This window comes from Taurulus bubalis, assembly GCF_910589615.1.
Source record: "Taurulus bubalis genome assembly, chromosome: 1".
Lineage (NCBI taxonomy): Eukaryota > Metazoa > Chordata > Actinopteri > Perciformes > Cottidae > Taurulus > Taurulus bubalis.
Genome location: NC_136589.1, coordinates 19,380,712 through 19,397,861, shown reverse-complemented (window position 1 = coordinate 19,397,861; position 17,150 = coordinate 19,380,712). Strand labels below are relative to the sequence as shown.

Here is a 17,150-nt window from a genome sequence, read left to right as displayed (position 1 = left end):
CTGCGGGGCTCTAGGTCCCGCGAGCAGGAACTCAAACCGTCGCCGTATCTCTTTTTAAGTAGGCTGATTCTTGACAAACCGACCACAGATTTGATGCTTAAACAACTAACTTCTCGCCTGAAAACATCCTAAAATTACATTTTGTGACTCAATAACAGTAGTATTCAGAGAACGTCAACTTTCAGTTGTGTTTTCTCATCCGCCATTGTTCCTGGTGCAAAATGCATTCCAGCCAATCCAAAGACGAGGATTGTAACCAATTAGATGTAGAGATGGATGGTGACTGGATCCGCCCACTTACTGTCAAAAAGAAAATCTACTCGAGCGCGAGCAGGTAACAGACACGCGAGCGCGAGCAGGTAACAGACACGCGAGCGAGCAGGTTAAAGCTTCACGAGAGCGAGTTTTGCTCGGGCGAGCGGGGATTTTGCTCTCGTAGTGATGTAAAAGCGCTCGTCAAAGTAAATTACGCGCGCGGCTGTTTGATTTGCGCGCTCTCGTGGAGCTCATTTGCGCTCTCTACTTTTGTCATTAATTTGCCCCCAGGAGGAGGAGACGTGTGTGTGTGTATGCACGTGTGTGTGTGTGTGTGCTACTGTTCGAAAGTTTGGAGCCGCTTAGAATTTTGTTATGTGTTAATGTGGTAAATGACTATTCTAGGTGGAAACGTCTGGTTTTTAATGAAATATCTACATAGGTGTATAGAGGCCCATTTCCAGAAACTATCACTCAGTGTTCTAATGGTACATTGTGTTTGCTCATTGCGTTAGAAGACTAATGGATGATTAGAAAACCCATGTGCAATTATGTTAGCACAGCTGAAAACAGTAATGCTGGTGAGAAAAGCTATTCAACTGGCCTTCCTTTGAGCTAGTTGAGTATCTGAAGCATCCCATTTGTGGGTTTGATTATACTCAAAGTGGCCAGAAAAAGAACTTTCATGTGAAACTCACCAGTCTATTTAGTGTTTTCCCCAAGGTTTACAGCTTCAGGGGGGCCGGCGACGACGACGACACCGACACAAACACTTAAAGCAGTGGTTCTCAAACTTTTTCTGTAAATAGCTTCATTTTGTGACTCCATCTGTGCTTTCATAAATAACAGAATAAAGAAAATTGCAATCACTTTCAAGTAAATCAGATTGCTCCATCGGAGTGACTTTTAAAAAAAAAATTGCAATCACTTGGAATAATGAAAATAAAGTTCTATCTGTGCAAAAATAACTATATTTAGTTACTACTAAATAGCTCATTGTAGAAAACGATAAGCAATTTTTTATTTTTTGCCAAACGGAATGAGTGCAGATATGTTACAGCCATCAAGTTGTATTAGTGGCTGCAGAGAGCCTCTACACATATTTTATAAACAGGGTTGTAGATTTGATACAATTCATGATCAACATTGAGCTGAGATCTGTTTTCTCACCACCACAAGCCTGCACAGTGGTAACAAGGAATGATGGATCCATGTTCTCATTCTGTTTACGCCAAATTCTGACTACCATCTGAATGTGTCAACAGAAATCGAGACTCATCAGACCAAGCAACATTTTTTCAGTCTTCAACTGTCCAATTTTGGTGAGCTCTTGCAAATTGTAGCCTCTTTTTCCTATTTGTAGTGGAGATGAGTGGTACCCGGTGGGGTCTTCTGCTGTTCTAGCCCATCCGCCTCAAGGTTGTGCGTGTTGTGGCTTCACAAATGCTTTGCGGCATACCTTGGTTGTAACGAGTGGTTATTTCAGTCAAAGTTGCTCTTCTATCAGCTTGAATCAGCCGGCCCATTCTCTTCTGACCTCTAGCATCAACAAGGCATTTTCGCCCACAGGACTGCCGCATACTGGATGTTTTTCCCTTTTCACACCATTCTTTGTAAACCGTAGAAATGGTTGTGTGAGTGAAAATCCCAGTAACTGAGCAGATTGTGAAATACTCAGACCGGCCCGTCTGGCACCAACAACCATACCACGCTCAAAATTGCTTAAATCACCTTTCTTTCCCATTCTGACATTCCGTTTGGAGTTCAGGAGATTGCCTTGACCAGGACCACACCCCTAAATGCATTGAAGCAACTGCCATTAGATAATTGCATTGATGAGACATTGAACAGGTGTTCCTAATAATCCTTTTAGGTGAGTGTATATATGTGTTATTTACAGAAAAAGTTTGAGAACCACTGCTTTAAGTGTTTGTGTCGTCGTCGCCGCTTTACAATCTCCCGGGACCTCAGAATCAGGAACCGTTTATTGCCAGGAATGTTTGCACAAACGAGGAATTTTGTTAGGCGGAAGGTGCATACATTAGACATTAGACGAGACAATCAACAGCCAACGACAGCAACAGTGCAATGATGTTTAAATCAATTATAGATAAAGATAAAGTGCTCAGACAACAGATAACATTAATATAAGTGTATGTTAAAGTGACGTGCGTTAAAGTTAAGTTTATGTGGCATGAGTGTTTAAATGTGCAGTGGAGTGACCGTTAAGAGGAGAGAAAGGAAGAAAAAAATCGTCCGAAAGAATTGTCCGAGAATAGTCCCGTTATGATAGAATCAGTCAGTGGGGAACCCGGGTTCTGTTGATGAGCCCGACTGCCGACGGGAAGAAACTGTTGGTGTGGCGTGAGGTCTTGGTCCTAATGGACCTCAACCTCCTGCCAGAGGGAAGGTACTAAAGTACGAACAGGTTGGGCCCAGGGTGAGAGGGGTCAGCTGCGATCTTTCTTGCTCGCTTGTCCTGGAAGTGAACAAGTCCTGGAGGGATGGCAAATTGCAGCCAATCACCCTCTCCGCAGAGCTGATGATGCGCTGCAGCCTGGACTTGTCCTTGGCAGTGGCTGCAGCATGCCAGACGGTGATGGAGGAGCAGAGGATGGACTCAACGATGGCAGTGTAGAACTGCACCATCATTTTCTTTGGCAGGTTGAATTTCCTCAGCTGCCTCAGGAGGAACATCCTCTGCTGGGCCTTCTTTGTGATGGAGCTGATGTTCAGCTCCCACTTGAGGTCCTGGGAAATGATGGAGCCCAGGAAGCGGAAGGACTCCACAGCGTCGACGGTGGAGTCACACAGGATGAGAGGGGTGGGTGGGGCTGCATTCTTTCTGAAGTCCACAACCATCTCCACTGTCTTCAGAGCGTTGAGCTCCAGGTTGTTCTGGTTGCACCAGGTGGTCAGTCTCCCGTCTGTAGGCAGACACGTCCCCACCAGAGATGAGTCCAATGAGGGTGGTGTCATCCGCGAACTTCAGGAGCTTGACGGACTGGTGACTGGAGGTGCAGCTGTTGGTGTACAGGGAGAAGAGCAGCGGGGAAAGAACGCAGCCTTGGGGGGAACCCGTGCTGATGGGCCGAGAGCCTGAGACGTGTTTCTCCAGCTTCACATGCTGCTTCCTGTCAGTCAGGAAGTCTGTGATCAATCTGCAGGTGGAGTCGGGCACGTGCAGCTGGGAGAGCTTGTCCTGCAGCAAAGACGGGATGATTGTGTTGAAGTCAGAGCTGAGGTCAACGAACAGGATCCTGGCGTAGGTTCCTGGGGAGTCCAGATGCTGGAGGATGTGGTGGAGGGCCATGTTGATAGCATCGTCTACAGACCTGTTGGCCCTGTAGGCGAACTGCAGAGGGTCCAGGAGTGGGTCAGTCAGGGTTTTGAGGTGGGACAGGACCAGGCGCTCAAAGGACTTCATGACCACAGAGGTCAGAGCGACGGGCCTGTAGTCATTGAGTCCTGTGATCCTGGGTTTCTTGGGGACGGGGATGATGGTGGAGGCCTTGAAGCAGGCTGGAACATGACATGTCTCCAGGGAGGTGTTGAAGATCTCAGTGAACACCGGAGACAGCTGATCAGCACAGTGCTTCAGGGTGGAGGGGGAGACAGAGTCCGGGCCCGCTGCTTTGCGGGCGTTTTGTTTTTTAAACAGTCTGTTGACATCCCTCTCCAGAATAGTGAGGGTCGTCACTAGGGAGGGCGGTGGTAGAGAGGCGTGAGCCCCTGATGGACTGGGGGAGGGTGGGCTGATGGTTTGTGGCTGGCTGATGGGCCTGTGGGGGATGGCGTCAGGACTGCTCCATTGTCTATCAAAGCGACAGTAGAACTTGTTCAGCTCGTCTACCAGGCGGAGGTCGTTCATGGCATGGGGGGTTTTCGGCTTGTAGCTGGTAATCTGCCTGAGCCCTCTCCAGACAGAAGCAGAGTCACTTGCTGATAGCTGTTGTTGCAGTTTCTCAGAGTACAGTCGTTTAGCATCTCTCACCGCCTTGCTAAACCCGTATTTTGACTCTGTATACAAGTCCTTGTGCCCACTCCTGAAGGCCTGGTCCTTTTGCAGCCGTAGCTTTCTGAGTTCCGCTGTGAACCAGGGTTTGTCATTGTTATATCTCACCCTGGAGCTGGTTGGAACACAGCTGTCCTCAGAGAAGCTGATGTAGGAAGTTACAGCCTCTGAACTCATCCAGACTGTTAGTAGCAGTCCTGCTAACGGCGTGATAAGCCCCACTGATTGTGGTGTAACAGTGGTCCAGAATGCTCTTCTCTCTAGTAGGACATTTAATAAACTGTCTGTATTTAGGGAGTTCATGGCTGAGTTTACCTTTGTTAAAGTCCCCAAGGACAATAACTAAGGAGTCCGGGTAGGTCCACACACCGTATCTGCTCGGATTTTCCTTACATTGGTTCAGGAAAAACTCCCCCAAATAAAAATGGTAAAAACCCTTTCTCAGGGGGGAAAAAAGGGAAGAAACCTTCAGGAGAGCAACAGAGGAGGAGCCCTCTCCACAGATGAACAGAAGCAATAGATGTCATGTGACCAGAATGAATAACGTAACGGCGTTACAGCACATTCAATGAATATGACAGAATTATTCATATGAGTAGTAGGCATGGTCCATGATTCAGAAAACCACAATCCATGAAGCAGGTAGAGAGGAGGGGGGCATCAGCAGGGCCATGGCAGCAGGCAGGACCGGTTCCAGGCTGGTTCCATCAGCAGGGCCATGGCAGCAGGCGGGGCCGGATCCAGGCAGCCACGAATCCGAAAAAAAAGTAGAGTTGGTAATGTGCATTGAAGAGACAATAATTTATTCAGAAGAGAAAGAAGAAGAGCGGAAGAGGCGAAGAGGAGCTCAGTGTATCCTAAGATGTCCCCCAGCAGTCTAGGCCTATAGCAGCATAACTAGGGGCTGGACCAGGGAAACCCTGAGCCAGCCCTAACTATAAGCCTGAAACAGCCCTAACTATAAGCGCTATCAAAGAGGAATGTCTTCGTCTACTCTTAAAGGAGCCCGATAACTGAAGGCTCTGGCCCCCAACCTACTTTTTGAGACTCTGGGAACCACAAGTAACCCTGCATTCAGTGAGCGCAACGCTCTATTGGGGTAATATAGCACTATAAGCTCCTTAAGATATGATGGTGCATCACCAGTTAAGGCTTTGTAGGTAAGGAGAAGGATTTTAAATGATTCTCGATCTTACAGGAAGTCAGTGGAGAGCAGCTAGTACAGGAGTAATGTGATCTCTCTTCCGCGTCCTCGTTGGTACACGAGCTGCAGCATTTTGGATCAACTGGAGAGACCCAAGGGACTTACCGGAGCAGCCTGATAATAAGGGGTGACCGTAATCCAGTCTTTAAGTAACAAATGCGTGGATCAACTTTTCTGCATCGCTTTGAGACAGGATGTGCCGGATTTTTTTAGATGTTCCGTAGGTGAAAAAAGGCAGTCCTTGAGATTTGTTTCACGTGGGACCCAAAGGGCAGGTCCTGGTCAAAAATAACTCAGAGATTCCTTACGGTGGTGGTAGATGCCAGAGCGATGCCATCCAGAGAAACCATATCATCAGATAATTGATTGCTGAGGTGTTCTGGGCCGAGTAAAATAACTACAACCGAGTTCAGCAGCAGGAAGTTGCAGGTCATCCAGGTTTTGGTGTCTTTAAGACACGCTTGAAGTTTAGCGACCTGGTGGATTTCATCTGGCTTGATCGACAGATATGGTTGAGTATCATCGGCATAGCAGTGAAAGTTTATGGAGTGTTTTCTGATAATATTGCCTAAAGGAAGTATAAGGTGAATACGATTGGTCCAAGCACAGAATCTTGTGGAACTCCATGACTAACACCGGTGGTCATCGAGGTCTCATCGTTTACAAATACAAACTGAGATCGATCTGATAAATACGACTTAAACCAGCTTAGTGCTGTACCTTTAATACCAATCAACTGGTGTAGTCTCTGTAATGAGATGTCATGGTCAATGGTGTTGAATGCTGCACTAAGGTCTAACAAGACAAGTACAGAGACAAGTCCCCTATCTGATGCAACTAGAAGGTCATTAATAATTGTCAGTAGTGCTATCTCTGTGCTATGCTTTTCTAAATCCTGATTGAAACCCTGACTGAAGTAGTAGTAATAGTAGTTGTTCACACCATTAAATCAACTGCAAACATACATTTTCAATCAATATTCTAAGCGGATTTTTATTACAATCATGTTTACGGACACAAACTCAATCAGCTGTTAAAGCCGACTGACAGCTGATCACAGCTGATCACATCTGATCAGCTGTCAGTGGATGCAATTTAGAGGCTTGGGATGCACCCAACGACCCTTCCGGTCTGCCTTTTCCTGCGACGGAGGTTCCCTAGGTCCTATGTCCCTTCACGTTTAGCTTCTTAACACTCTTTATGTATCAACGTAAAGACAGCTGTTCACCACTCTCAACAGCTTTTCAGTTGGCTGGTGATCCTTTTCGGCGTCAATGAATGAATGTTTTTTAAAAAAAATACTGTGATATACCGTGAAACTGCCAGAATCTTACAAAATAACGTGGTATGAATTTTTGGCAATACCGCCAAGCCCTGAGGAGGACGAGGAGGGCGGCAACATGACTCAACTGAAAGAGTTTTTTCTTTGTTGATTAATAATAGTCTGTGTGTGTGTGTGTGTGTCAGACATGTGTGTGAGGTCCTGCAGGTTCTCTCACCTCACTCCAGCGCTAACGGCCGCCCCAAACCAGCCGACGAAGAAGACACCATCGTCATCAGTGACAGCGACGAGGAGGGCCAAGCCTTCCAGAGTCCCACAGCACAGGTCAACGGGTCAGTAGGCCAAAGGTCTTCCAGTTATTTTGGGGTTCGAGGTTAGAGACAGCGAGTGTGATTACTGACAGCGGAGAGTTTGTGGCAGCGTGTGGCGTCAGACAGGAGAGCGGCGAGTCAGCGGCACTGGCGGTTCTACCTACCGACACCTAACTACATATAAGGAGAGGACAAGTGGAGATTTTATCCAACTTGTATTTTAATTTAAAAAAAAACAAAATGAGTTTCCTCCTTAGGGTTGCTGGGCTCCTGTTTATATTTAAGGGTTTAAGATCTACGTGTAGAAAAAAGTGTATCCTCCAGTTAATTATAATCTACACTCACCTAAAGGATTATTAGGAACACCTGTTCAATTTCTCATTAATGCAATTATCTAATCAACCAATCACTTGGCAGTTGCTTCAGTGCATTTAGGGGTGTGGTCCTGGTCAAGGCAATCTCCTGAACTCCAAACTGAATGTCAGAATGGAAAAGAAAGGTGATTTAAGCAATTTTGAGCGTGACATGGTTGTTGGTGCCAGACGGGCCGGTCTGAGTATTTCACAATCTGCTCAGTTACTGGGATTTTCACACACACAACCATTTCTACGGTTTACAAAGAATGGTGTGAAAAGGGAAAAACATCCAGTATGCGGCAGTCCTGTGGGCGAAAATGCCTTGTTGATGCTAGAGGTCAGAAGAGAATGGGCCGACTGATTCAAGCTGATAGAAGAGCAACTTTGACTGAAATAACCACTCGTTACAACCAAGGTATGCCGCAAAGCATTTGTGAAGCCACAACACGCACAACCTTGAGGCGGATGGGCTAGAACAGCAGAAGACCCCACCGGGTACCACTCATCTCCACTACAAATAGGAAAAAGAGGCTACAATTTGCAAGAGCTCACCAAAATTGGACAGTTGAAGACTGGAAAAATGTTGCTTGGTCTGATGAGTCTCGATTTCTGTTGACACATTCAGATGGTAGTCAGAATTTGGCGTAAACAGAATGAGAACATGGATCCATCATTCCTTGTTACCACTGTGCAGGCTTGTGGTGGTGGTGTAATGGTGTGGGGGATGTTTTCTTGGCACACTTTAGGCCCCTTAGTGCCAATTGGGCATTGTTTAAATGCCACGGCCTAGCTGAGCATTGTTTCTGACCATGTCCATCCCTTTATGGCCACCATGTACCCATCCTCTGATGGCTACTTCCAGCAGGATAATGCACCATGTCACAAAGCTCGAATCATTTCTAATTGGTTTCTTGAACATGACAATGAGTTCACTGTACTAAAATGGCCCCCACAGTCACCAGATCTCAACCCAATAGAGCATCTTTGGGATGTGGTGGAACGGGAGCTTCGTGCCCTGGATGTATATCCCACAAATCTCCATCAACTGCAAGATGCTATCCTTTCAATATGGGCCAACATTTATAAAGAATGCTTTCAGCACCTTGTTGAATTAATGCCACGTAGAATTAAGGCAGTTCTGAAGGCGAAAGGGGGTCAAACACGGTATTAGTATGGTGTTCCTAATAATCATTTAGGTGAGTGTATTAAGTGTAGTAATGCGGTTATAATCGCTGTCGCACTGAGAGGTGTGCATGTTCAGGTTTACCTGGTGGAAACATTATTCCAGTGTTCTAGACTAACGGTGACATCTCCTCAAAGTAAAGTGGTATGACATAAAATGAAAAGGCTTGTGTATTATACATATTATGGCATATAAGTGTAATATTATGAAGTGAAATGTAGTAGTAGCAGAACAATAGTCAGTATAGTACAGCAGTATTGCATATTGTAAGTATTAAGTCTATTTTATATATATATATATATATATATATATATATATATATATATATATATATATATATATATATATATATATATATTTATTTATTGTACACTTGGGTATTGACAAAAGAAGAAATAAAACCCATAATGATCATAGGTTGTCAGCTTCTCGACGAGTGACGCTGTTCGGCACTGACTCCCCCTCCCCGCTGGTGTCACCTTTTTCACCCATCATGAGTTTGCAGGTCTGACATTAGCTTTGATGAGGGACAGGTGCATTGTGGGTAATGTAGGCGAATGTGTGGAATAATAATAATAATAATAAAGTCTGTTCTTCTCAAAACTTTCCACCATTAGTCTGACTGTGTGTGTCAGCAGGAAGAAGAAGAAGCCTCTGAGTCCGTCTGTGTTTAAATACACAGTGAGGATGATCACGGCCGAACACACAGAGCAGTTCACTGTGAAAGCTAATCAGATCAGGTGAGGAGGAGACATCATTATACGGTGTGTAAGCAGACTAATAAACGCCACGTTTATATGTTTCTTTGTATCTTTTTAATCTTCTCTTGAGCATACTTTAATAGATTATGAAAGCAGATCATCCCTCATGGTGAAGTTTTCATTAAAACAGTGTTGTGGCTGCTTTTTTTCTAACTGCATGACAAACTGATCAGAGCACACAGGTCCCCGTATGACTGCTCATCTCTCAGTCTGACACAGAGCTCACTCGCATAACACAATCACAACAGAGAACGACCAGGATCAGTTGTAACGGATAAAAACACAACAGTGAACGTGTCGTTCTCCACTGAGCTTCACTCCTCTGTCCTCTGCTCAGTGTGTGTGAATGAATGTCCTGGAAACACTGGTTTCATAATATCAAGCAGAGTGAGATGTCTGAGCGTTAACAGTCTCTGCTGATGTTTGTTCAGTCGCAGGAAGACCAGCATGTCCAAAGAGAGACTGAAGCTGCTGTTTAAGCAACACTGTGAGCCTCAGAATGGGACCATCGTACTCAAGGTGATGATACACCACTGATGATAATTAGGGCTGCAACTAACGATTATTTTAATAATCGATTAATCGGTTGAAACAAAAAGGCATTCATTTCCAACCCTTTATTGAAAAACAGTGTAAATTATCTTCAGGAAGTGCACAAACGGGTTGCTCCTTGAACATCCCTGAGCTCTTTATTAAAAAAATTAAATATAAATGGACTAACACAAAAAAACTACACATGTGTGCTTTACATCTGCCAAATGTGAGCCCTTTTTACCGATATGTATGAAACACTAGGACAGTGGGAAGCTGTACTGCTCCGCTCACGTCTGTTTTGACCTCCACCTTTTGACGCCCTGCTACATATAGAGCGTCCTCTTCCTTAAACTATTTCATTCACATCATCTTATCAATATCTGGGCCTCTTATGACCACGACATCACGTTGTTGGCTAAGTCCAACTACGGGATTTGCTTCATTCTACTTAAAGTAAAAAAATTAAAAAACCTGCAGCCAGATCCGCCGGTTTAACGCTAATTAGTGACAGCGTGAACTGAACCAGACCGGAGGGGTTACGGCATGTTTCATCACGTTACGTTTTTTTCCAAGCAAGACTGAACTGTAACGGAACATAAAGTAACTTTAACAACAACACACAACCCGAACACGTTAGCTAACGTGATAGCAAGCTGACTAGCTTCCATTAAAAACAAGTTTGAGGGAAATGAAGACGCTGTAGACCTCTTAACGCTGATTGGCAAAGGCACGTCACATCAAAGATGTTTTATTTTTGCGAAGATCACAACCTCAGCTTTTCTCCGTGTCTCACTCCAATCTCAGAAACGCTGGCAGGCCAGTTGCTCTGCGCCGCTCTTTTCTTCTTCGCGACTAATTGAATGGCGTAATGATCGCGCGACACAACGATCGATAGTGAAATTCGTTGCCAACTCTTGATAATCGACTTTTTTCAACGATTCGTTGTTGCAGCACTAATGATAATACACCACCACTCATGATAAAACACCACTCGGTAAAATAAATGAATAAGGATCATATTACTAATCTCAGAAGTTTTAGTTGAATCATATTTTGTATCAAAACTCTGAATCTGCAAATTTCATGGTCACTTCCTGTTAGTTGATGTCACTTCCTGTCTCTCAGCTCTCCACAGTGATGAAGTACCGGCTGTCTGAACAAACCTTCTCTCAATTCTTCCCTGATGAACCCCCCCAGTTCCCCTTCAGCCCCGCCTCTAAAGGTGGAGGGCGTGGCTCACCTGCTCAGGTGAGGGTGACGATAGTGTGTCTGATCATGTTTAATGTGACATGTTTTTAGCAGGGAATATGTATGTATGTATGTATGTATGTATGTATGTATGTATGTATAAGGGTGTTATGTGTTCACAGGCGAGCTCGTCGTGGATTAAGTCGGAGAAGCTGTTGCAGGAGAAGGAGGACATGGGTGCTGCAGCTCAGGACAGAAGTCAGCTGAAGAAGGAGGATGTGCAGGAGAGCAAGAGGAGGGAGAGGGAGGAGCAGAGGAGGAGGTTTGAGGAAGACAAACAGAGGAGGACGGAGGAGAAGGAACGCAGGAAGCTGGAGAAGGACAGGGTGCGTTTCAGAGTTATGAAGATAATTAATTATTATTATTTTAGATACAACATTTAAAGACATGGTGATTTGCAGGAACGAGAGAAGCTGAAGGAGGAGAAGAAGAAATATGCTGAGCGACTGAAACTGTGGAACAAACCCAGAGAAGACATGGAGTGTGAAGACCTGAAGGTCCGTGAATGCACCACAGAACTCTGATCAAGAACGTTCTCTTCTGAACCAGGATTTGTGTGTGTTTGTTTGTGTTGGTTCTACCAGGAGCTGCCCAGTCCGGTTCCAGTGAGGACTCGTCTTCCGGCCCAGCTCTTTGGTGAAGCTCTGATGGTTCTGGAGTTTCTGCGGGCCTTCGGCGAGGCCTTTGCCCTGAAGGACGAGTTCCCCGACGGAGTATCTCTGGGTTAGAACACACTGTCACAACTAGACCAGGTTACAGGTTTCCAGGGTTCCTTTCACCCTAACAGGGTTCAAGGGTTCCTTTGGGCCCTTACAGGGTTAATTGTGGTCTTGTGTTGGTTTATTAAGTGGATTCTAGCAATGTTCTAGAGGTCCTGCTGGTTCTACCAAGGTTCAGTTGATTCCTGTAACTTTCAGGTAAGTGGGCTCAAATAGTTTGAAATAGAGAGAGACTGTGGATCAGACGTAGAGAAGATCGGCAGTTCGATCCCTGGCTCCTAGAGTCCATGTCAATGTGTCCTTGGGCAAGATATGGACCCCAATTCTCTATCACAGTACAAGTCCACATTCCCCATGGGTTCTTACAGAAGTTATATTTCTAGGTTTTAACCAAACTCGTCCTCTTTGCCGTTGCATCGCCTAACGGCTGCTGTCTCTCTCCACAGAGGTTCTAGAAGAGGCTCTGGTGGGTTCTGATCCTGAGGGTCCGCTCTGTGAGCTGCTGTTCTTCTTCCTGTCGGCCATCTTTCAGGCTCTGGACGAGGAGCAGGAGGATGTGGCTAAAGAGCAGGCTGAAGGTCAGACACTCACTCACTCACTCATGAGTAGGGTTGGGATACGACCGGTACCTACCGAAACGCAACGCAGATTTTGGTGCTTCCTTTCTGTGCCTTTTTTACACTATGATTAGTCCGTCCTGGCAGCAGCCAGCTACCGCTATAGCTACAGTAGCTAGCTAGCTACTGTAGCTATAGCTGATATATAGCTGATATATAGTTGATAGCTAGCTATCAACCTTTTTAACAGAAAAGTCCGAAAGGTAAACGGTCAAAAGTGTGGTTGTATTTTGCAAAAAAAGACGCGACGTGCAGCAAATGCAACAAAACAACTGCGTGTAAAGAAGACGAGCCGAACTCCGAGAGAGATACGCTCCGTTTCCTCCACCAAACCTCGTTGAGGAAACTTCTGTTTTAAATGCTGGAACCTGGACGAGAAAGCTGCAGAAAAGACTCCTGAACTATAAGCTATAAACTTCTTGCTAGAAACGTCTGTTTCATGATGGAAGTCAACGTCAGAGCGGAGAAACCGCAGCTGACCGGCAAGAACACCAGCTGAGAAACACTCCAAGCCGCGACAAAGTGAGATTTTTGGGAGACGTGCTTGTGCCTCGGTTCAGTTGGTGTTTGCTGAATTCAAGAGCAGCTTCGTCCGTTTCAGAAAACCTCTCCCAGTTGATATTAATGATGACGTGTAGTCCAGTAAAGCAACAGAGTTTGTAGAATCCAACAGTTTCTGAGTGGAGTTCTGTTGCACACGGTCCCTATCAGGCCACCTCGTGCTTTTTTTCCCTGTTTTTAATATATATTGTTTATAGTTGAAGTTAAACAGTTTGAAGCTGTAGTTTGAAGTCTAAGTGTTTTGTATGTATTTATATTATACTTCAAACGATTAATATATTGTTCAATTTGAAGAAAAAAAACTGCCTTGGCAATAAAAAAGTATCGGTTAAGGCACTGGTATCAGAAAAAACTAGGGCTGCAACTAACGATTATTTTAATAATCGATTAATCGGTTGATTATTTTTTCGATTAATCGATGAATCGGATAAAAAAAAAAAGCGTTCATTTCCAACCCTTTAGTCAAAAACAGAAGTGACAGTGCAAAACATCTTCAGAAAGTGCACAAACAGGTTGCTCCTTGAACATCCCTGAGCTGTTAATTAAAACAACAAAATGGACTAACACTAAAAACATACACATCTATGCTTTACATCTGCCAAATGTGAGCCCTTTTTACTGTAATTGATCCCTCCAGAGGCTGCATTTAGCATATCCTGCTTTATCAATATGTATGAAATGCTGGGACAGAGGGAAGCTGTACTGCTACATATAGAGCGTCCTCTTCCTTAAACTCTTTCATTCTGGGTCTCTTATGACCACGACGTCACGTTGTTGGCTAAGCCCAACTACGTGATTTGCTTCATTCTACTTTGAGTAAAAAAAAAAAAAAACCTGCAGCCAGATCCACCTGTGTGCCGGTTTAACGTTAACGAGTGACAGCGTGAACTGAACCAGACCGGGGGGGGTGACGGCATGTTTCACCACGTCACGGTTTTTTACAAGCAAAACTGAACTGTAACGGAACATAACGTAACTTTAACGACAATACACAACCCAAACACGTTAGCTAACGCGATAGCAAGCTGACTAGCTTCCATTAAAAACAAGTTTGAGGAACATGAAGACGCTGATTGGCCAAGACTCGTCAAAGATCTTCTATTTTTGAGAACATCACAACCTCAGCTTTTCTCGTGTCTCACTCCAATCTCAGAAACGCTGGCCGGCCAGTTGCTCTGCTCCGCTCTTTTTTTTTTTTTTCTCCGCGACTTATTGCCCGGCGTAATAATCGCGCGACACAACGAATCGATAATGAAATTCGTTGCCAACACTTTTGATAATCGATTTTTATCGATTTGTTGTTGCAGCCCTATAAAAAACCCAAACGATACCCATCCCGACTTATGAGACGATATTGGCCTAAAGTTCTTGATACTGAAACGACGTCCCAGTGAGTGAATAATACATGACAAAATGTGGAACAGTGGTCCAGCTCTTTACCCTCAAAGACTACTGGAGGGGTCCTAGGAGTTTGCCCAACATGTGCTTTGTGGACTTTTGACCGGGTCCCTCTGGGGTTTTTGTGGGGGGTGCCAGACCCGCAATGGGCCATCCGGTCTCTGTACTCCTGCAGTAGGAGCTGTGTTCGTATTCTTGTAATGAATCAGACACGTTCCCGGTGGGTGTTGGCCTCCACCATGGCTGCCCTTTATCACCGGTCCTGTTCCTGACCTTCACGGACAGGATATCTAGGCGCAGCCGGGGGGGCGAAGAAAATCAGGTTCGGGAGTCTCGGGATCGCCTCTCTGCTGTTTGCAGATGTTGTGGTCCTGTTTGCCTCCTCGGACCGTGACCACCAGCATTCACTGGGGCGGTTTGAAGCCGAGTGTGAAGCGGCGGGGATGAGAGTCAGCACCTCCAAATCTGAGGCCATGGTGCTCTGCCTTATGCTGCGTTTACACCAAACGCGGAGCAAATTTACATGCAAAGTCAATGCACAGACCCGATAGGTCGTGCGGTGAATAGTGCGAGTTAACTAAAAAAAAAAAAAAGGTTTTAACTCGCAAAAAAAATTGCGTGCTGCAAAGTTGCGTCAGCCAATCAGCGTTAAGAAGCTCTCCGTCGTCCTGCCGTTGCTGAAACAAACGGTTGCTGCTCTGCCTGAAGTAGCGCTGGTAGCAGCTTCATTCAGACTCTCTTGTGGGACTACGGATAATATTGTGAACCCAGACACCATGGAGTTTGATGTTCCGGCGTATGTGGAATTTACACAACAAGTATAAAGCAGAACTAGTGGTTATTTCCATGGTGGATGGCGGAAACAGTAACTGATTTTACGGAGATAAGCCAGACGCAGTTCCTGGACGAGTCGGTGAAATTCACCAAACTCTGTGCGGCTACGGATGGTGTTATGAACCCAAACATGAGGGCGTTTGATGTGCCGACGCTTTTGGGACTTCCACAACAAGTATAAAGCAGAAATAGTGGTTATTTATTCCATGGTCGATAGCGAAAATTCAAGCTCTTTTTACGGCGACAAGCAAAGGAGATAAGCCACGGCCCCTTTGACGCGGTGCGATTATTCCCAACGCATTTGGTGTGAACACAGCTTTCATTGTCGAGAGAGAAAACTGACGTGGTAAACGCGGTGCGAATTATTGTGGTTTGGTGTGAACGCAGCATTAGAGATAGGGTAATGAGATGAGTTTCCTCTGTAGAGCTTAGAATGTACTATAGTGCAGAGGTTTTTTGTAAGACAATATTTTCACGGACCGGCCTTAACGGTGTGGGCGATAAATATGATGTAATAAAATGATGCGACCAGCATGAAGACAATTATAAAGTGCATAAAAATACAACTCACCACCACGTCAAATTAGTGGGAGCTGTGAGCTTGTTTCTCTGCTACGAGCCGGTCCCATCTCGGGTTCTTTAAGGCCAGTCTACTCCGTAACTTAACCCTTATGTCCAGTCTACTTCGGAACTTAAATCTTTAGTCCAGTCTACTCCGTGACTTCAACCTTTTAGAGACCCTGGATGAGTGTGTACTTGAGTGTGTACCTCCCTGTGTGTCTATGTGCAGACCTGTCGGAGGCCCTGGATGAGGACTGTAATGCGACCCAGTCGGCCCTGAGTGCCGTGGCCTCGCTGGCGGCCTCGTGGTCTCCACTGCACCAGGGCTCTGGTCTGAAGCAGCTGGACCTGGATAGCTGCACGCTGTCGGAGATCCTGCGGCTCCACATTCTGGCGTCCGGCGCCGACTGTTACCACGGCAACGCCAAGTTCCGCTATCAGAAGCAGGGCGGGTTCACGCCGATGGACGACCCGTGTGTCGAGCTGCGATTAGCCGAGCCGGCGCTGCTAAAGAGGCTGACGAGCACCTCTGTTTACGACTTGAGGCCAGGTCAGCAGCCAATCAGGGGTGGGCTGGGTTATTGATCGCTTATTGATGTGGTGTTGATGTGATATTGTTGTGTTATTGGTGTGGGGTTGTGTTATTGATGTGTGCTTGTGTTATTGATCAGTTATTGGTGTGTTCAGGGGAGAAGCTGAGGATCCTGCAGGCTCTGGTGGGGAAGTTGCTGACATTGGCGTCCAGCAGAGACCTGCTTGAAGACTGTGTGGAGGATCAGAGATCTGCCAGACAGGAACTGAGAGAGATCAGAGCTGAACAACACCGCAGAGACCGAGAGGAGGCCGCACACAGGTACACACGGGTACACTATGTACACACTAAGGTAAACTATGTACACACAAAGGTGTGAACACACAATAAATAATAAAATGGTTGGAATCGTCTTCTCTTCTTTAGGGTTCGTCTCCGTAAAGAGGAGAAGCTGAGGGAGCAGGAAGTGAGGATGAGGGAGCAGGAAGTGAAGGGAAGACTCAACAGGTACGACTCAATCATGCGTGTCCTTGATTCCTTCTTCGTTCGGCTCAAAGTCAAAGTGTTGTTTCTGTCTGCAGTGAAACCCCTGGAGAGCAACTAGATGAGGAAGATGAGGAGCAAAGCTCTTCATCCAACAACAAGAAGATGAAGGGTAAAAAAACAACGCGCAGTCTGACCTCGACTGTTATCAGTCTCTCTTCCTCTGAGTCCCGAGTCTCTCTTCCTCTGAGTCCCGAGTCTCTCTTCCTCTGAGTCCCGAGTCTCTCTTCCTCTGA

The 17,150-nt window shown here is 45.7% G+C and overlaps 1 protein-coding gene across 1 annotated transcript in view; it reads left to right on the top strand.

Annotated features, from left to right (window-relative positions):
• The window catches only part of baz1a (bromodomain adjacent to zinc finger domain, 1A), a gene marked incomplete at its 5' end in the record, with an annotated part of 45,553 nt that overhangs the window by 3,985 nt on the left and 24,418 nt on the right, over nucleotides 1–17,150 (top strand). Inside the window, 12 exons of the mRNA XM_079227010.1 lie at nucleotides 6,942–7,103; nucleotides 9,242–9,346; nucleotides 9,799–9,886; nucleotides 11,027–11,149; nucleotides 11,272–11,475; nucleotides 11,551–11,646; nucleotides 11,734–11,872; nucleotides 12,315–12,446; nucleotides 16,069–16,389; nucleotides 16,527–16,692; nucleotides 16,798–16,878; nucleotides 16,953–17,026. Coding sequence (XP_079083136.1) covers nucleotides 6,942–7,103; nucleotides 9,242–9,346; nucleotides 9,799–9,886; nucleotides 11,027–11,149; nucleotides 11,272–11,475; nucleotides 11,551–11,646; nucleotides 11,734–11,872; nucleotides 12,315–12,446; nucleotides 16,069–16,389; nucleotides 16,527–16,692; nucleotides 16,798–16,878; nucleotides 16,953–17,026 — 1,691 coding nt within the window. The remainder of the gene's footprint in view (nucleotides 1–6,941; nucleotides 7,104–9,241; nucleotides 9,347–9,798; nucleotides 9,887–11,026; nucleotides 11,150–11,271; nucleotides 11,476–11,550; nucleotides 11,647–11,733; nucleotides 11,873–12,314; nucleotides 12,447–16,068; nucleotides 16,390–16,526; nucleotides 16,693–16,797; nucleotides 16,879–16,952; nucleotides 17,027–17,150) is intronic.